This window comes from Centroberyx affinis, unplaced genomic scaffold, assembly GCF_046629955.1.
Source record: "Centroberyx affinis isolate AG114_WGS23_722 - 3 ecotype Tasmania unplaced genomic scaffold, CSIRO-AGI_Caff_v1 ptg001066l_1, whole genome shotgun sequence".
Taxonomy (NCBI): domain Eukaryota; kingdom Metazoa; phylum Chordata; class Actinopteri; order Beryciformes; family Berycidae; genus Centroberyx; species Centroberyx affinis.
The window spans coordinates 30,001-50,718 of NW_027279616.1; the positions used below are offsets into that span (position 1 = coordinate 30,001).

General features: G+C 43.0%; 1 protein-coding gene across 1 annotated transcript in view; it reads left to right on the top strand.

Moving 5' to 3' along the window:
* Positions 1-20,718, top strand: part of dock2 (dedicator of cytokinesis 2) — a gene marked incomplete at its 5' end in the record, with an annotated part of 53,751 nt that overhangs the window by 29,099 nt on the left and 3,934 nt on the right. Inside the window, 18 exons of the mRNA XM_071523117.1 lie at positions 5,296-5,394; positions 5,589-5,683; positions 7,406-7,484; positions 7,636-7,736; positions 8,149-8,207; positions 8,359-8,507; positions 8,907-8,992; positions 9,780-9,936; positions 12,075-12,115; positions 14,205-14,295; positions 15,596-15,706; positions 16,401-16,490; positions 17,597-17,701; positions 18,295-18,436; positions 19,076-19,157; positions 19,355-19,439; positions 19,696-19,782; positions 20,013-20,189. Of these exons, the coding sequence (XP_071379218.1) occupies positions 5,296-5,394; positions 5,589-5,683; positions 7,406-7,484; positions 7,636-7,736; positions 8,149-8,207; positions 8,359-8,507; positions 8,907-8,992; positions 9,780-9,936; positions 12,075-12,115; positions 14,205-14,295; positions 15,596-15,706; positions 16,401-16,490; positions 17,597-17,701; positions 18,295-18,436; positions 19,076-19,157; positions 19,355-19,439; positions 19,696-19,782; positions 20,013-20,189 (1,836 nt within the window). The remainder of the gene's footprint in view (positions 1-5,295; positions 5,395-5,588; positions 5,684-7,405; positions 7,485-7,635; positions 7,737-8,148; positions 8,208-8,358; positions 8,508-8,906; positions 8,993-9,779; positions 9,937-12,074; positions 12,116-14,204; positions 14,296-15,595; positions 15,707-16,400; positions 16,491-17,596; positions 17,702-18,294; positions 18,437-19,075; positions 19,158-19,354; positions 19,440-19,695; positions 19,783-20,012; positions 20,190-20,718) is intronic.

Below are 20,718 nucleotides of genomic sequence, written 5' to 3' on the forward strand. Positions count from 1 at the left end.
GTTGGTACAGCGCAAAACGCCGCGGGTTTCCAATGAGACTGTTTTTTTTTTTTAGATGTTCTATTTAAAAAAAAAAGAAATGATGAAAAATCACAGATGAGTGCGGCGTAATGACTTCTCACCTGGGGGGGACGCCACGAAAAGGAACGACAGAAGAAGAGAGAGGAGAGGAGAGGAGAGGAGGGGAGAGGAGAGGAGAGGAAGACTTAGATAGAGACAGACTTAAAGGATGAGCAGTGAGGCATCCATGGACCGGTTTTGGAAGTATTTGGGTGGATCTGAATGCACGGGCGCTTTGGTGTTCCGCTGTGCTGTTGATTGAAACGCGCTTGTTCGTGTGTGGGCCTATTTTCTCTGTTTGAGCATCTTGTTTGTCTGCTGGTCCCTGAAAAGTCTGAATAAATCTTAAAAAATATACCAAGTTATCCAAATTATCTAAAGCCTTAGAAAGTACTAAAATGTCTTAAATACAGTAATTGGAGGTCTTCATTTTTTTTTTACCATTATGCAGGTTTATTTTCAATTAAGTGTAGATTTTTTCATTTTGATGCAACTGTGAAATTAGAGGTTTTAATAGATTCTTTACCTTCAGTGATTATGTAGATGAGGCAGAGTGGGACATTGAGGCACATGCCATTTATTACAGTATAGTTTAAGCAGAAGATCTGAATCGGACCAGCAGTAGTTTCAGTTTTATTTTCTTATGTTGTATTACAGTATGTTACCCACATGCATGTCGACTCAAATAATACAGAACAGGGTTAATGTACTGTAATATGCCAGACATATTGTCAGCGTTTTGCCACCTTTTTGTGTCTTTATTCTGGTTTTTAAAGGGGTCCTAAATCCACTTCCAAGTCGCATTAAAAAGATCTCGAAAAGTCTTCAATTTGGCTTTGTGAAACGCAGGAAGAGTGAGAAAATGGACGGATGAATGGAGGGAGAGAGAATGAGAGAGGAGGAAGAGGAAGGGAGAGAAATCCCAGACCTCGCCAGCATCTGTGTCCTGCTTTTTCAGTAATCTCTTCACTGTTGCATAAGACCTTTGCCTGAACAAGCCCAGAGCGCTCTCCCTCTCTCTCTCTCTCTCTCTCTCTCACACACATACACATACATACACACACACACTGTATTTGTTAATTTATTAAGATATGCAAGGGACATATGCTTTCCATATGCCTTTGCGTGTCATACCATATGCATATGTCTTGTGTGTTGAAGCACAATTGTGTGTGAGGCTGCAAATAGTTGGTCAGATATTTGAGCGTGTGTTTGTGTATTTGTGTTTTTGTGTATGTGTGTGTGTGTGTGTGTGCGATGGGGTGGAGATCACATGTTGTATCGCCCTACTTCAGTGTAATTGGTCTTCTCTGAGGACTTATGCTCTCAATCTCTTTAAACACCATCTACCACACACACACACACACACACACACAGTGGATACAAGTAAACCAGAAAGTACGTAACTATAGAGTAGTGTGTGTGTGTGTGTGTGTGTTACTCTGTTTTTAATCCTATTTCTGATCAGCCATTACACACTAGGGAGGAAAAGAAGAGAGAGAGAGAAAGTGAGGGTTCATTGTCATCTTTGCTCATAGCAGATTTATTTAACTGTTTGAAATCACTGGCTGTGTGTGTGTGTGCATGTGTGTTTCTGTCCACATAGATGTGTTTGATTTCATTCTCTAAAAGCTATTTTGTCAATAAAAGTCTTTAGAAAGCCAACAATTCTAACAAAAACTGCCAATTTTCTATACAGAGTTTTCCTTTCATGCCAGCAATTTGCACAGAGCCTGGGAGTGGCTGCAGGAGAAATAAACACATTTATTGCAAGAACACAATTTACTACATGGAGGGCACACGACACAAGACGGCCTCATGTCCAGACAGAATTGACCTTGTTCCCTCGTTACGGCGTATTCGTGCACTGACTTTCATTATGTCACATGCACTGTTTCATTATTCCTGTGAACAAGAAAATGAACGCTAATCGATGAGGACATACTTTGTTTAATCAGGCTTTTGATGAGGCATGATGGATAGAGATTCCTTAGTGAAGTTTTATTTTAGGTAAAACCTCGGGATGAGACACCAAGGCTTTGCCTGCTGTGACACTGATGCAAGGTGTTAGTGTGAGCAAGAAACAACAAGGATATTGAGAGCGAAAGGGCTCTGTTGGGATGGAAGGGGTGTTTATTCATCTACTTAGTTCTTTAGTTATTTTTAAAAGCTGTATTATGGCAAAACTTAATAAATAAAAAAAGAAAGGGCTATATTGATGTCAGTATGGAGGGATATTGAGGCATGATATAGACTTTATAGTCCATCTGATGGAAGGATTTGTGTTGTATATGTATATTAAAACTTCTCCATCACTTTTAATGCATCTTGAGTGCATGTTTTATATGTAATTATAAAAGTTATCATAACAGTAGCATATCATGCACATGAGTTTATTACAACAAAATACATGTTCTCCCTACAGGACGACTCTCCCAGGCTGTAATTCTGTCAGAGTTTGATATCTCATTTGGGAATGGAGCTCCTCACATGCACTGTACATGCATTTTGTAATTATATGTGAATGTTTTATCCCCCGACAAAAGGCAGAGGGGCGGGCAGCGGTGTCACACTAAATAGATCTCCCCGCCCTTTCGGGGACGAAAACCGCGTGATCAGGAAACGAGAGGGGAAAGAGGGGAGGGAAGAGAGGGGAAGAGAGATTAAAGAGGGGAGTGTGTTGACAGGGTCTCTGGTGTCATGCTCCACCAGGGGGGGCGAAACCTGCGGTGCGCCGAGCTCTCGTACACACACACTCTCCCAATTAGAAATTTATGTAATGCAGATTACTGACAGAAAATGACTGTGTGAGGAGGGGGAGGACAGAGAGAGAGAGGGAGGAAGAGAGAGAGAGAGAGATTGAGAGTCTGTGTGATTGTGCAAGAGAGAGTGCGAGAGAGAAATCTTCAAATGTCTGATAGACTGTTTTGGGAGTGTATCAGAGTACTGTGTGTGTGTGTGGTTTTGTCAGAGGAAGCCAGTGTTTGACTGGAGATTGTTAAAGCCTAACCCTTCAGGCGTCTCCAGTCTCACTAAACACATGAGGGCTGCTTGCATCCGCAGAATATCAATCTGTCTGTGTGTGTGTTTGTGTGTATGTGTGACTTTAACTTAGCTTTAAAAATGATGCACAGAAGGTATGTATTAGTGAACATATATGACTGAAAATGTGTTTTTTTTAGAATGCAGGCAAGGACAAACGCACAAAACACACACACACACACACACACACACACACACACACACACACACACTGCCCATTTTGATCAGAGGAGCGCCGTCAAAAATTCAGATGCAGTTCATCTTTCATCTTCAATTAGCCATCCATCACCTCTCTATCTTTTCCTCCCTCCATCTCTCTCTCTCATCTTCCCCTCCTCTGCCACCAAGCAGAGATGGAAATAAAAGCACCCAGAGAGAGAGAGAGAGAGAGAGAGCTAGAGGAAGAGTGAGAGAGTGACAGAGAGACATTAGAGAAAGGTTTGCTGGGAGGAGAAATAGGTAATTTTACTCAGACACAAGAGTGTTCACAGAGAGAAATGACTGAGAGAGCAACATCAGACAAACAGATGGAGGGATGGGGGGAGAGTGGGAAACAGCGCTTAACAATAAGGGGAGAAGAGAAGGAAGCGATGTTCTGCTGTGATTGGAGGTTGATGAATAGGGCCGGCAGCGGGCTGAACACAATGTCCTCGCTCGCCGGGCTCAGGAACGAGGGTCCTATATGATGTCTGAGAAATATCGACTGCCTCTCCGTCCAAGTGATGCCGGTTTGATGTGTCACGCCTACAAATCACGCCCTCCATCGATCTCGCGTCCGCTCCTGTTCCCCCTTCTGTACACTTCTGTTCATGTCTGTTCAGTTTTGTCCTCTTCTGCTCTGCTCAATTCTCCTCTACTGCGCCCTCCCCCTCTTTCCTTCCCTCTCTCTTTTCACCTCTTGCCCCCCCTCTGGATCTGGAGAGGTTAGCGTTAACGTCTCCACGGATTTCGTGTTTTAATCCAGCTCAGGGAGTTTTCCTCGGCATAAGTAGTTTTCACACACGCTTAGCTGTAATTTCTCTTGAAATGTGTTGCAGTTGTTTTTTTTTTTTGCCTAACCTCATCTTCTAGCTCTCTTTCTCTCTTTCTTTCTATACTCCCTGTTTTTACCCAGTACTTCTATTATAGAGGTGCTACGCGTAGAATGTTAAACATCAATATGTCATTGTCAAATGAATTGTGATAAATTGGTATAATTTACTGGAAACAAATGAGACTCTGGCCATAGTCAGGATGACTGGTAGCCTACCAGCAATTGAATAGATGTTGATATGACATATGAGTGTTGAAAACTTGTGTAAATACAGCATCAACATGAATGTTGAGACAACGTTTGTAGTCATCCCTAGCTGCTGCCTGCATCGTTTTGTGAAATCAGAACATACATATCTTTCTGATATGAGTTCAAAACTGTTTCTGGAAACAGGCCAGTTTGGAAACTATTCTGTTGCAAAGAGGATGTTGTCATGTGTTCCCCTCCCTGGTTTTTTCTCTTTTTCTTTTTCACTTTTCTGACAAGGATAAACATGTTGGAAGTGATTTTTCCATCTGCCTTTCAGTCCTTCCTCCATCTGCCATTGCCAGAAACACTGAAAGCTTTAGCTCTGTTTGTGCTGGAAGAACGGTGACCTCTTCCTGTTTTGTGCCATAAAGCAATGTTGTTTTGTGCCATCAGTAATTTCTTTGAAATCCCACCTGGTGGCACACAATGTAAAATGTTGTGTCGATGCCAACAGAGGCTGCCAGATACCAATCTCTCAAAACCAATGCGGTAATGATTTATTGATGTAAAATGTTACACATAGCACCTTTAAAAATAACACTATCTCTTAACCATTTTCCTTGTGTGTGGGAACTGCCTTCTTGTCCCGTGTCCCATAGGAAATATGTGATGCTGGTCATGCTCAAATGTTCCCTGTCTTACCATTTAGACTGTGGCACAGGTCCGCATGTCACAGAACTGGTCTGAATCGTTTCTACACTACTTTTTTAAAGGCAGGCCGAGACATGGTGGAACAACAAATTACCTTGGGAGATTTAATTTCCTTGGCTTGTAATGTATGCCATTCAGGATAAGAGCAGCTGCTCAATGCCCAAAATGTAATGGTGTTGTCCCCATCTCCTACCCCCCCACCCCCCACCCCCCCAACCCTCTCTCTCTGCCTGTCTGCCTGTCACTCTCTCTCTCTTTAGTCCAGAGTGGTAGCCTGTATGACAGCTATCCTCAGTCAGATGGACGACCGTCACTACTCTACATACATAGAAACCTTCACTGGCACCTCCGATCTAGTGGTAAGTGCACACATACACACACACACACACACACACGCCTCCAGACCTGTGTCAAATACACAATATACAGTACATATATGTTAATACATCAACAAGTTACAAATGCATAGCAAGTAGTAGCTCTCTTCCTCACAAGCTCTCTTATCACACCATCACATATGTACATCCTCCTTGCCTTGTGTTTTTTACTGCAGGACTTCCTGATGGAGACCTTCCTGCTCTTCAAGGACCTGATAGGGAAGCATGTCTATCCCTCTGATTGGATGGCCATGATCATGGTACAAAACAGGTACCATAATGCACACATACTCACACACACACACACACACACACAACAGCACTGCCATCCATTCATGCCATCCATATTCTATTCTGTTGACAGTTGTTGATTGCAGTCCAGCCATGAGGTAATTTGCTAGACAATTTTGTACACTGCTGTCAGAACAATTTAGAAATGTTACGAGGGCCTAATATCTTTATAAAATGTTTCCCTTTTTTGTTCCTCTTACAAGGACAGAAATCTGACAGGCAATCCAACAAGGCTTGTCCACTTAAATTCATCAGTTGCGTTAAATCTTCATTTTAAGAAGCTCTAGTGGCATGATAAAAGCATTCTTACACTGCCAAACTATTTATGACATTTCTCAGCTTTATGTTTCCAGGGAAGTTTGACTGAACATGCATGCTGGTTTTCAGCCCTCATACATTTAAACACATTCACACCTTGGAGTTTCCCAGTACAACCAGTCTTCTGCTGGAGTTTGAAAATTTCTAAAAAGTAGTTATTAAGAAGGCGAGCTTTTCTTACTCACTTTCCCCACCCAGAATTGCCCAGTCGGTCCAGAATTTTGAACCACCAACCTCTTGGTCCCAAGCCCACTTCTCTAACCTCCGTGGGTCTCAACTTCCCCGCTGTGTTTATCAAAGTCTGATGTGTTATGAAGTCATATTAAGGCAGGGATGACCTTCTGTTGGGCCCACAAGGCATGGCGGTTTTGCCCTTTAAAGGATTGTTGACGTCTGCAGTGACTTGTGCATCCACACAAACCCGGGCAGGGATAAGTCAGAGAGATAGTAAAGCTGGGATCAAGGCTGGGACGACGAGAAAAGGCTGATGTGACGGATGTGTGTGTGTGTGTGTAGGGAAGTGAAGGAGGGAAAGCTATGTGTTTGTTTGTGATAGAGAGCAGGTTATCTGTGCGTGTATATACATGTGTGTGTTTGGATGTGCCTGTGTGTTTCTGTACGTGTAGGTGAGTAGGTGTGTGTGTGTGTGTGTGTGGTGCGCATGCAACTGACAGAGCTATCAAGTGGCTAAAGCTGTGTCAGACAGCGACAGAACGAGAGAGAAAGGCAGACGGGAGAAAGTGAGAATGAGGCGGAGGAAGAGACAGAGAGGACGATAACGAGAGGCTGTAGACTGAGGTGAGGGGAGCGATGGGCAGATAGAGAGAGAGAGAAACTCTCCACTGAAAAGAAAATGAGAGAAGGAGCAGAGGGAGAGGGAACGGCAATTGGCTCGGGATCGCAATGACGGATAGATAGTGTTGGGGCAGAAACAGATTGGGAGCAAGCTTACTACGCAGCTAAACTTCCCCTCACACCTGCACACTATCCATACTGTGCTAAATTATCATGTAATGCCTTATTCTATCATTTTGACAGAAGTTTTGAATCTAAAGCAATCCAGACAGTCTTGCCTGAAGTAACAGTAGACACATCTATGGAACTGTATCAGCTGTCACAGCAGGAAAATTGCATTTGTGAACCATTTGAAATTCCCATCTTTTAATGCCTAGACATTACTTTTTTTTTTACCCAAAAGTGGTTTTGTTTTTATTAATAATTCATTGACGGTCCAATGACTGTATGAGCAAGTTATTTTTTGCATCATTTGATTCTGGTGCTATATCATCAGCATTCATTTCCATTTCACTTGATTCAATGCTACATTACTTGGTTTGCATATTTGGTGTGTGTGTGTGTGTGTGTGTGTGTGTGTGTCCATTAGAGTGTTCCTGAGAGCCATCAATACATATGCTGACACTATGAACCGCAAGTTCCTAAATAACGACGACTTCGAAGTGCAGGTCAGTATGTGTGTGTGTGTGTGTGTCTCTAAATACAAGGTCTACCTCATACTGACATTGCCCATTTATTGCCTGTGCTGCTTAACATGGTTCCCCATTCTGTCACTTGCATCTACCATCATCCATTTCCTCTCTTTTCCTTTCTCTCTAGTTGTGGAATAACTATTTCCACTTGGCGGTGGCGTTTATTACCCAGGAGTCTTTGCAGCTTCAGCATTTCTCGCCGACCAAGAGGAACAAGATCCTAGCCAAGTGAGAGAAAGGCGATATAATCGCTCCTTATTTAGCTCACCTACTCTCCCTGCTCTAATGAAACGCTCAGTGATTTCTATTGTGGCCTCAGCGTTATTGTTTACCCACCCACCTCCTATTAAAACTTTGTGCTGCCTATGGATAGACATTCAATTTAGTTCACATTGGGGCAGATTAGTGCAGCATCATCTTTCCCATCGGGCCATTCACTTTTAGAGGGAGAGATTAACATTATTGATCGAGACATTGGTGGTAAACCAAGGAGTTGATTTCTTTCTCTCTTTTTATCTGTTCCTGTATCTCTCTCTCTCTCTCTCTCTCTCTCTCTTTCTCTCTCTCACTCTCTCTCTCTCTCTCCCCCATCTCTCTCTCTCTCTCTCTCTCTCTCTCTCTGTGTCTCTCTCTGTCTCAGGTATGGAGATATGAGGAGACTCATTGGTTTTGCCATACGTGACATGTGGTACAAACTCGGTAAGAAAACAATCTAGTTCATGCAAATGTGGCTGGTTCGCTACTTCTCTGTTTGGATAAGGATAGTCACATGTTTTTGTGTGCATGTTTGCACATATCTGTGTGTGTGTGTGTGTGTGTGTGTGTGTGTGTGTGTGTGTGTGTCTTGCAGGCAGCCACAAGATCTGTTTCATCCCTGGCATGGTGGGTCCCATCCTGGAGATGACTCTGATCCCAGAGGAGGAGCTGAGGAGGGCCACCATCCCCATCTTCTTCGACATGATCACCTGCGAACACACACACTCTGGAAACTTCCACAAGGTAAAGATCCACAGAGACACACGCGCACGCTGTCATACACACACACACAGAAACATGCAGGAATACGTTACTCAGTCACAAACGTGCACTGAGACACCCATAGAAGAATACACATGCATAGACACACATGCACAAATACAGCCATACACGTAAATAACAGTGATGGATGTACATATACTTTTGATGACTATGTACACACACACAAACACACTTGCACACAAACACTGGCATACACTTAAAAGGCGCTCACCCATCGATTACCTGTGACACTGCACATAAAAGTAAAAGAGCCACCTTAATTATGCTTGCATAATTGATCCCTCCTTCTCTTCTACCCCTTTTTTGCTTTCTCATCTCCCTCTGTCCTTTCTCTCCCCCTCTCTCTCTTTTTCTCTGTAGTTTGAGAACGAGATCATTCTGAAGTTGGACCATGAGGTGGAGGGCGGAGGAGGGGATGAGCGATACATGCAACTGCTGGAAACCATGTAGGCCGAGTATTAGTAACCACCACATTGATAACTTCAATCATTTCACAGCAGCCAGTAATGCTTGATATAATATTAAATAATTAGGGATGGGACGAGATGCTTATCTCACAACACAATTTGTTACACGATATGAGGTTCACAATTCGATACAACCACGATGCGATGTAATGAATAGAAGTTCAATGATAGCAGTTCGTGCAGAATTATGTTTATTTCTGAACCACAAATCTTTCTAGCGATGTCAGTGGTTTGCTAGAATGTAAACAGCAATTTAAAAATGTCATTACAAAGTGCAAATAATATAATTTTGATAGAGAGCTTGATGGAGAGAGAATTGTGATGGTCAAGCCGTCTCATTTGTGATTACTACAGCAGAATAAAATGTAGCTGATATTGCGATTCATTTTTCTGCCCCATTATATGTATTGGCACATTTTTGGCACATCCCATCCTTATAAATAATACTTAATTTACACACCAATACCTAATAGTTAAAATGATTGCATTGCAAAAATACTGTACAAAATGATACAAATATGGATAAAACCACCATATCTGGACGCACATGGGCTTTCCTATCATGTCAATAAAGTAAAAATACTTAGTAGAGTGGACTCCCTGCTCTCTTTTAAAAGAAAAACTTAAATCTTGACAAAGAATATTACAAATTTTGAGATGTCAACTTCAGCGATACTTTCACTGAGCTTGTCAAAACTGAAGGGGCTGAATATCAGTACAAAATCCTCTCGACCACGCTTGTTAACTTCTCGATCCTATCTGCCAGCCTGCTGGAGTGTGCGGCCGAGAAGCTGTCGCTGAGGCCGGAGGTGGAGCACTTCGTGGCCCTGGTGAAGGGCCTCCTCGTCCGTCTCCTCGACTACCGCACCGTGATGAGCGACGACAGCCGCAACAACCGCATGAGCTGCACCGTCAATCTTCTGGTAAATCCCTCCTCCCGGGAAATGCACACCAATGAGCCAGCTGAGCTCTCCTCGCAGTATCCAAAGGGAAAATACCAAATGCCAGCATAGGAAATATACAGCAAGTGTCTTAACACACGACCAAACTAAACAGTTTGCCGTCGCATACATTCTGCATGTATTGGGGGAACATTAACATATTTTGTTGGTGGAAAATGCTCTCAGGTGCCGCTCCACAAACTCCCATATGCTCTGCATCTGAAATGCTTCACCGTGGATTTACATTTATTGGCACTAACCTTGTGTTTCATCTACTTTGTAGTTGTTCTATCAGACACACACACACACACACACACACACACACACACATCAATAATCTCATTCATAATTAAAAGACTGTTCCTAGAACCTTCTATGCGAGTTTGGTCCATACAGATCTCGATCAATAATCTCGCCCCTACCAAAGGAGCCAAACTGATTGAAGAGTGGTTCATTATGAAACATTGATTTTATATCTTGTCTTTCATGCCAAGTTCTTTTTTTCCACTTTTTTCCCTTTTTCCCCTTTTAATTTTCATGCTGATTGATCTAAAGGAAAAGATTCATCTTTGTGTCTGCTCTGTGACTGTTTGCACAGGGTTGCATCAGCGCCTGTCTGTTCCACATCCTTTCTTTTATGTGATCTCCTAATCAGATTCTCCCCCACGTTATTCTTAGATTTAGTAACGGATCACATAGCCACCATGAGATCATCTCCACCGCAGATCAAATCCCATAATTCATCCTCCAAACTCTTCCTTCTTGAATCTCTGCTTTTTTTTTGTTTTCTTCGAATTCCTTCCTAGAATGTTTATTTTTGAAGACATTTCTGAGACATAACCGTTTAGGAGGGTCAATTAATGATAAGCAGATGTGAGTTTATGTTTTGCAGCCTGTGATGGGTTGGTCTCCCCAGAGGAAGATGGGCTCCTGGCGCATGGCAGGGGTGTTTAGCCTGTAGACTTTGGTAGCTGCCCATTAGCTATTCTCCCTCAGTTGTTTGGATAACTAAAAATCCCTACTGTGGGCTGGCAGGCTTTAGCATGCTTTCTTATCCATGCCCCCCAGGCTAGGCTCAGCGAGGGAATACACACATACGTGGACACACACGCACACACACACACACACACACACACACACACACAATTACACAGGTACTTGCTATGCTTCCTCATGCAGAAGCACACAGAAACACACGTGTGCACACGCATGCAGGCGTATGCACGTGTGGCACACACACACATCCATACACACAGACACACAACAGTCTGGCATGTCCTCTCATCTGCTAACCTCAGGCTAAAGGCTTTCCAGTATGACTTTGGCTTTCCAGGGATTCATTCAGCTGCTCACAGAAGCCCACTGCCATTGTAGGCATCACTTCCTATCGGATGGTAAATTATTCACACTATATTGCTGTGTGATGGCTGAAATGGGGATTTTGAAGCAGTTGCCACTGTGGTCTATTGGGTCAGTTAGGGATGATGCACAGTAGCCGAGAGTTGTATGTCTAATTCAAAGGATGGTGTCAAAGGCTGCTGCTGAAGTGCCTTTAAAATGCATTGATACAAACAATGGGGTGTCTGTTCTTTGCAAAATACAAAGCAAAACCATTTTAATATGCATATGTTTTGTCTTCACGGAGTGGTTCACAGTAATTGAGCTTGTTTTTTAATATATTTGTGTGTGTGTGTGTGTTCCTGTGTCTGTTGGCTCATGCTGGTGATGGGAGGTGGGGTTACATCAGGTCGTTCCACTCCTCCGTTCTCAGAAGATGTCATTAAACTTCATTAAACTGGGAATTTGTGCTGCTTCACTAGCACATGCGCATGCACACACTCCCACACATACGCACACTGCAATCTGAAGCATACACTATACCACACACACACACACACATACACACTCACACACACACACACACACACACAGACATACACTCAAGAGCACAGCCACAAACACACAAAACGTACAACCATTCCACAAGCCAAGAATTTCTCTCTCTCTCTCTCTCTCTCTCTCTCTCTCTTTCACACACACAACATATACACACACACAAACACACACACACACACACACACACACAAAGACTCCCACTAACACAACTTCTCTTTTTTCAGAACTTTTACAAGGACATCAATCGCGAAGGCATGTATATCAGGTATGTATGTACTGAGTCTCCACATATTGTACATTCAGACCGTGTATGCCTATGCTTTGTGTGTATATGCATGTGTGCGTGCCTGAATGTGTGTACATGCGTGCGTGCGTGGTTCCATAATCTGACAAGGGATTATATGAGTCCTGCTGAATTAATGTCAAAATCCACAGGATCAGCCCTTGGTCTGACTGCAACATGTGCATGGAGAGAAGGAGGGAGAGCAGGGAGAAAGAGGAAGATGATGGGAGCGAGGGAGGTGGAGAGATAGAGGGAGACAGTAAGATGGCAGGAGAGAGAGAGAGAAGGAGGGAGGGAAGGGCTGGTGGAAAAACAAGTAGAGATTCCTTCCAGACCACAGCACATTTCTAGACATAATTAGTTATCAGTTTGTTTGAATGGGATCTCTGCTCGCTGGCTCCCTGGTTGATCAGCTGCCTTCATCTCTTCTATGGAGAATACACTAATGTTAGGCTTCTTGACTTGCTAATTAATGTTAATAACTGAACCGCTTACAGCATATTACGAACATACATAGAAGCACTGCTTATACAACAATGTGCTTTATCATAAAATGCCAGAGTATGTGTTGTCTTACAGTCATAAACAGATTTAGCTATATTGCTATATGTTCCACCATATTACAGCAAGCAGCTGTGTGATGTAATAAAAACTAATTTGCATATGAGGAGAATTATGGGAGATTAAAGTTGCAGCTAAGGTGTTAAAATGAAATTTTCGCAATACTACAACTTTTATTTCATTGTATTAATTATATACTGCTCCATAAAGAACAGAGTGGATTTGAACAAAATTACTTTCACCGCACCATGGCGAAGTGTCAAGGCTCCCAGGTGTAGAGGAGTGAAGCTTCTCTCTTCCAGTTGCCTCTGGCTGTGGAGGGCCACTGGCGCTGGTGAAAAGACTGGGTCAGGCAGGGAAGTGGAGGAGGGGAGTGAGGGAGAGAGAGGTGACAGAGAAGGTGAGAGAGGAGAGGGAGAGAGAGAGATGAGTAGATAAGAGTCGAGGGGTTAGTCAAACAACGAAAGTCAATAAGTAGATGGAGGTAGAGAGCGATGAAACAAGAGTTGGGGAAGCAGGACTGAGAGGGATTGAATGTTTGCTTTTTTCTTAATTCACACTGTCAACAGCACTCGGGATCGTCATAACCGATGGAGCTGGAAAACAGGATCTGCAGCCAGAATAACATGTGACTGTGATTGAGTGGGTTAAAAGTGAGAGAAAAGAGATAGGAGGAGACGAGACGAGGTGCGAATGAGAAAGCGAGACCGAGGCACGACGCGAACATTCAACATTTAGACCGACAGAATGACTGATTGACCCGACGACGCTTCCGCTCCGCACAGACAGACAGATAAATGCTCATTTAAAAACACCTAGGAGCCATTGTTTTCTTGTTTCATAAATAATCGATGTATAATGGGAAACTCCAGCCTCGGGCCCTCTGTGGCAAAAAAGTTTTCGTCAGACAGAGCGGAGATGGAGACAGACAGAAAGATCAAAGCTAAAAACAGGAACAGTGTAAAAGGGTAAAAGTCAGTTTGGTTCGCTAGGGTTCGATTGTTCCTGTTTTCCTTCCCGGCAGGCTTATAAAACATCCATGGGTTCCAAAACATCAGGCAGACATGAACACATCACTTTGCCATGCCATCAGTCATACCGCAATGGTTTATTCATAGGAACACGCTTGGTGAATTCTTATTTTTGTGCAGTTGTTTGTGTGTGCATGTGTGCATATGCGGGTGTGTGTGTGTGTGTGTGTGTGTGTGACAGTAGGGATGACTTTTCCATTTTGTGTGCACATCTGATGGTATGTATGAGTGTATGAAAATTCCTGTGTGTGTGAGAGAGAGAGAGAGAGAGAGAGAGAGAGGGATAGAGAGAGGGGGGGGGTGAGACACTAGGAATAAATGTTTCATTTGCAGGCCTTCTGCCACTGCCATTGCCGCTGTAGTTCGGTGTGCTGTTCAAGTTGTGTAACAGTGGCATCTAGTGGGGAAGTGTATGAGCTGCATATTCATTTAATTTCACCTCTATGACCTTGTGTGTGTGTGTGTGTGTGTGTATACAGATACCTGTACAAGTTGAGGGACCTTCACCTGGACGGAGAGAACTACACAGAGGCAGCCTACACCTTGCTGCTCCACTCTCGCCTGCTCAAGGTAGGACACACACACACACACACACACACACACACACACACACACACGCACTAAATGAGATTGTGAATAGGGTCGTTTAACGCTGGACCCGGTGCCGGCCTCCTGTCTGCCTGATCGCTTGTCTGTGGGAGTTTTTTATTGGTTGATAAATGGTCGCTACGGCGCTGGCCTCCAAAATGATGAAGCTCTGAGGCTGGTTTATTGCATGGCATCGGCCACTGTGGCCGGATCACTATGGTGATGGATGCAATGTGTGTGTGTGTGTGTGCGAGTGTCTGTGCCATGCATGTGTCTTGTTGCGCGTGTGTCAGTGTGTATCTGTGTCGGTGTGTGTGTGTGTTTGACCTCACTTTTCTCTTCATCTCTTTTATGGGACACTTAGAGGCTCACAGAGAGGGACAGTGGAATCGGGGCATCTCTTGCTCTCTCTCTCTCTCTCTCTCTCTCCCTCTCCCTCTCTCTCTCTTTCCTATCTAGTATCATTACATCAAAGCAGTTGAACTCTAACAGTTTTTATAGTCGCCATTCATCTCCACTGTCAGCCCCGCCATGCCCAGTTCACACTAATGGAAAGAGCCAGCTGGAACACACAGCATGCTGTAATCCTCTTCCCCACTATCCTAAGCAGCTAGCACAGTTCCAGCAATTAGACAGTCTACAACAGCATTCAGCCGTCATTATGGACTAAAACCATTTTTGCTGCATTGGCTGTGGGACACTTTTTTTTTTTTTTTTATTATTATTCAACAACAGAAGGAGCATAAAAAGATCACCAGTGACCTATCACACAAACCCTGCATGCAGAATGTACCATCCACAAATGAAAGGAAAAGATCTGCAAATAACATTCATCCCAGTTAGCATCTGGCTGCTGAATTCAGTATAAGATTTCATTATGTCCTTCTATTGTTGTGGTTTCTAAGCGAATTTTGTGTAATTTCATATAATAATTGGATGAACTATTATCTAATTTCTATGATGAATGGGCATTGTACTGTCTGTTTTTGTGCACTGCTGGGTCCCTATGTGTAAGGCAAACTTATGTGCTAATACTGATTTATTATAACAAAGGAAAAACTCTGTCAGTTCACTTTTAAGTCCTTCACTTCCCCTAATCTTAAGATCTGTTTCAACACAATGACAAATGGGACAGCAAAAAGAAGGCGGTGTGCTGTTTTTTTTTTTCTTTTGTTTGTTTCAACAATATTAAATCATCTAAAGTCCCACTCATATCTCACTTGTATTGTACTCTCTCTGTCCTTCCCTCCGTATCTCTCTCTTCCTTCCCCTCTCCATCCAGTGGTCAGATGATGTGTGCAGCCCCCAGTTCGAGTTCCACGGTTCTCAAACCCAGCGGCAGCTCAAAGAAACGCTCTACGACACCATCATCGACTACTTTGACAAGGGCAAGGTCAGCATGCCTTTACACTATGTTGTACATACATGGTTAGAATAAATGGATGCTACATTCTGAAGTTAGTTCCTCTGAAATGTATTAGTTTCTCTTTCCTAGACACTGCCTACGGTAAGTGATGTGGTGTTTTTCAAGTGTTGATCAGGACCCAAAAATGGGTCGTAGACAGATTTAAAAGTATCCCCAGATCACTCTGGAGAAATGATTTACTTTAGCCGTGAAAAGTATTTGGCAGTACAGTTAAGACATGATTTTGCTAATGGTATATTGACGCAGCTTTTTGAATTACGTGCAGCAAAAGGTAAACAGAGCAAAATACTGTAGGCAAAAGAAATCTTCGACTTAGGGCAAAACAAAAGCCCATGAAATCAATATGCGTTGCACAAACTTAGTTCAAAATGTTTCCACTTTCCAATTCTGTACCTTTTAAGGAATAGATGATGTTGCGTGCGCACTGTCATACTGCCTGCGCAGAATATGAAAGCATCATATTCATTTGTTATTCTCCATGAGCACGTTATGTTCTCTGTAGAAGTGATAGAGATATTTCCCTCCACTCTCCAGAGAGCTGAAAACATAGACGATTCTCAAGATGAATTTCCGCCATGACAGCTGTGGATTTATTAGCAGATGGTGTAATGAAGTTCACTTTTGTTTCTTTTCCTTGGTATGTGTGTGTGTGTGTGTGTAGATGTGGGAGGAGGCCATTACTCTGTGTAAGGAGCTGGCTGAACAGTATGAGAACGAGATCTTTGACTACGAGCTGCTCAGCAAGAGATTGGTAATGCATAACAAACTCAAACGTCCATATTTATCCACACATTAATTATGATTTCACATTTACTTTTCACCGCCTTCTCCCCTGAGCTCCCTGCATAGGCTTTTGCTCGAGGTCGAGGGAAAGTTTGAAGAAAAAGACGAGAATTCAGGCGATCTATTCATGTTGTTGGTCGCAGCATCATAGCTCAATTCCAGTGCAGCCTCGTTTACTGAACCCTCAATAAATTTGAGAGATCTATTGCCACCTACAGCCAGATTATTTCCTTGATCTTGATTAAATGACACGGGTCAGATTGGTGGGTTTGGTCATACCTTCATAAATTCTGTTTTGTTCCTAATATGCAGTTTTTACACTAAATTAGTCATCTGTACTCTCAAACATTACCAATAATTCAGCACACCACTATTTTGCATCCAGTTCCAGTCACCCATGCTTCAAAATGAACACTTCCTTGACTCCTTTTTTTATTTTTTCAAATCCAGTTCTAGTTTTGGATTCCCTAATTACCATATGACCCCGAATATGTGCTTCCTTTATGCCAATCATGAGCAGCTTCAGACTCTCTCTGACTCCCCTTACTTTGTCCTCTCAATCACTCTTTCTGATTCCTTGATCTCTTGCTTTGAGTGATCAGGAGTGATTCCCTCCATACCCAAACCTCAACTTCTGGTTCGGCACCATCCTCTCCTCTGTCTCCCCTTCACTCCACTATTCTTTTCCCGTCCCCAGAGAGAATTACACACTTCCCAACAATGGGAAAATCTTTCGCTCACACTATATGTGTTCGGCAGCAGTTGTCTCAGCTAATGCTGAATTTATGTGGTTATATAAATGACAGACATTACCCTTGGATGGTGTCGCTTTATCTTTTTCTCATCTATCACCCTCAAAGGCCCAGCATTCTGCTGAGGGTGGCATTGTCATTGGCACTGGCTGATAAAACTGCTATGGCTGCACAGTGCATAACTGAAAATCTCCCCTCGTATCTCTCTCTCTCTCTCTCTCTCTCTCTCTCTCTCTCTCTCTCTCTCTCTCTCTCTCTTTCTCTCTCTCTCTCTTTCTCTCTCTCTCTCTCTCTCTCTCTCTCTCTCCCTCTCCCTCTGCAGGAGAAGCAGGCCAAGTTCTATGAGAACATTATGAAGATCTTGAGGCCTAAGCCAGACTACTTTGCAGTGGGCTACTATGGACAGGGCTACCCTCCCTTCCTCAGGGTTTGACAAAATCTCTTTTTTAAAAATATAACACTTTTCTTAGAATAGGAAACATACTGACTCCCTTCCTTTCACAGTGGGGTCCAAGAATACTTTTTTCCCAATGTAAGCAATGAGGCTAAGACATGAAAAATCATAGCAGTGGAGATGTTCCTGAACACAACAGCTAGATAGTTGAAGGAATGGAACATAAAGTACCATCAGGGAAAACTGTGGATCTGTGGATTTCAGCGGCAGAAATGGAATATTCCAGTGTTTATAGCTGTCTCAGTTATCAGATCTGTTAATCTGCTGTGGTAATGAGTATAAAATACACAGCTTATGTGTTGCTAAGACAGAGAGATACAGACACACTACAGACACACTTTTTTAGGATATCGTAGTGAGTAGGACTACTGTCTTTTAAGTGGACGGTTAGGTCAGGCCCCCTTGTTGGCAAGCATTTCCCTAGAGCAAGACACTGGATCCCTAGCAGCTCTAGTGGGGCTGACATCAAGTAGAAAAAGAATTTCCCTATGGCGATGACAGGATAAAGTACCACTTCATTGTTTTATAAATATTATTAACTCCAGTCCATTTTCCCATGGGTTCAGAACAAGGTGTTTATCCACCGCGGTAAGGAGTATGAGCGCAGGGAGGACTTCCAGAACCATCTGATGAGCCAGTTCCCCAGCGCCGTGCGCCTCAACACCACCACCATGCCAGGGGACGACATCAGGAACTCCCCGCTGCAGTGTATCCTTCAGAACACACACACACAAAAATTATCTAATTTTAAGGCCTTAAAAAGTTATATTATGTATTTATTTGATTGGTCCCTTATTAGATGTATTCATTTTTTCACCATGTTGTGATAAGTTTATTTTTTGAAGGCAGAGTTGGAAAGTAAAGCAAACAAAATAAGGCAAATGCCATGACAAACAATGTGACTGGCAGCAGTGTTGATTGTATTTTCATAAGCTGTATTATATTACTGCCACTTACAGTTGTTCACAGTAAGTTACTGGATGTCATGTCCCTAAACATTAAAATGGTCTTAAATTCAACTGACGGCAGTATTTAAAGATCTCAGCATGTCTTTCTGAAATCTGCAGATTCCATTTAAATGTTTCAGAAGCGTGTATTAATATTGCAGAGGATTTGCCGGTCTTTGCATTTGCATAATATTTCCACAGACAAACAAAAGCAACACTAGCCAACCCACAACAACAAAGGTACACACACACAAGTAAACATGCTTAAAGCCCCATCTCTTGAACATGGACACATCCCTTAAGCACACCGACGCTTTGCACACACAGAGACGGGGATGGAGCGATATTCTCCATCATGTGGTTCTGTAGTGATGCTGTCTTCCTGAGCCTGCTGCACCAGATATCCAGTGTTTCACAGTGCAGCCTGTCCTCGAGATCCCCCCGCGCCTCAAGAACAAACCTGTCCCTGACCAGATTATCAAGTCAGTGCCAACAAATCTCTCCGTTTACTTCATACAGTTTCCATCAAGTTAAATATTGGTTTGACTCTAAACAGCCATATGTCATATTTTTGCCATTTTCCCCTCTCGTAAAATATTTCTCTCCTCTTCTCCCTCTTTGCCTCCGTTGTTTGCCTTTCTCCTCCGTCTCCATCTCCCTCTCCCCGTGCCATGTGTAGCTTCTACAAGTCCAACTACGTGCAGCGTTTCCACTACTCCAGACCTGTGAGGAAAGGACCTGTGGACCCCAACAATGAGTTTGTTGTGAGTTATTGCCTTCAATTTAAGTTTTTAAATGGATAGAGCAAGAGTTATGGCAATAGGGCCAATGAGACCCATTCAGAACCCATATAAGATATTAGATTTAAGGCACGAGATGAAGTATCACATTCTGAAATAAGTACCAGGTAAGGTTGTGGATTCTAATATAAGATAAGTTATGAGATTCTGGTCAAAGTATTCACATGAATGCTGTTTAACTGTTATCCCTCTTTTTTCTCTTCCCATCCCTCTGCTTTAGTCTATGTGGATCGAGCGCACAACCTTCACCACTGTCTATAAGCTGCCAGGGATCCTGCGCTGGTTTGAGGCCACTGACATGAAACATGTAAGTTGGTGTGAGTGTGTCTACCTCCATGTCTGTCTCTCAGTCTGTAGTTTGACCTGTATCTACCTTCTTAGATGTGAGTTAGTGCCTCCAGTGTCTCACCTCTGTCTGTCTCACCTCTACTGACTCACTCCCTCCTTCCTATATTTTTCTCCATCTTCCCTTCCTGATCTGCCCTGCCCTTCCTCTATCCTCTTCACTCCCGTTCTCCGTTCCTCTGCCCCTCCCAGACCACCCTGTCTCCACTGGAGAATGCCATAGAGACCATGGAGTCCACCAATGAGAAGATTCTGACCATGATTAACCAATACCAGGCCGACTGGAGCCTTCCCATCAACCCCCTCTCCATGCTGCTCAACGGCATCGTGGACCCGGCAGTCATGGGCGGTTTTGCCAAGTATGAAAAGGTCAGAGGTCAAGGACACACCCGCCTCATAGCCCCACATAATGATATATAGAGGTTTTTGGATAGTGAATTTGGTCTTTTTGCTGCTGACTAATCTACACTGTACTATTAAGTATAATAAAAGATGAGCATGAGCTTAATGAATATCATGTAAATCTTTGATAGTGGGCCTTTATTTGCCTCCTTGTTAAACTATGTCAAAAGGCCGACTGTCCCGACTGGTTTTATTGCTGAAAAAACATAACATTCATTTTTTTTTAATGCTAGTATAAGAAGGGTAGAGGTCACACAAAACTACCCATTCCATCATGTTTACAGCATCTATCTCAAGTTTGCACTTCCTTTGACTTTCTTTGAGTGTTTCTCAATGACCTCCATTTTAAATAAGTGAAAACAGTCCTTGTTGTCGGTGTGTGTGTGTGGAGTTTTGACAGGCACTATATACTCCTCTGATAGCTGTAAGACAATGATTCACCATCTAAATTCTATGCTTTTCATTTTCCTGTGAAGAATCTTTGACCCTAGACTTT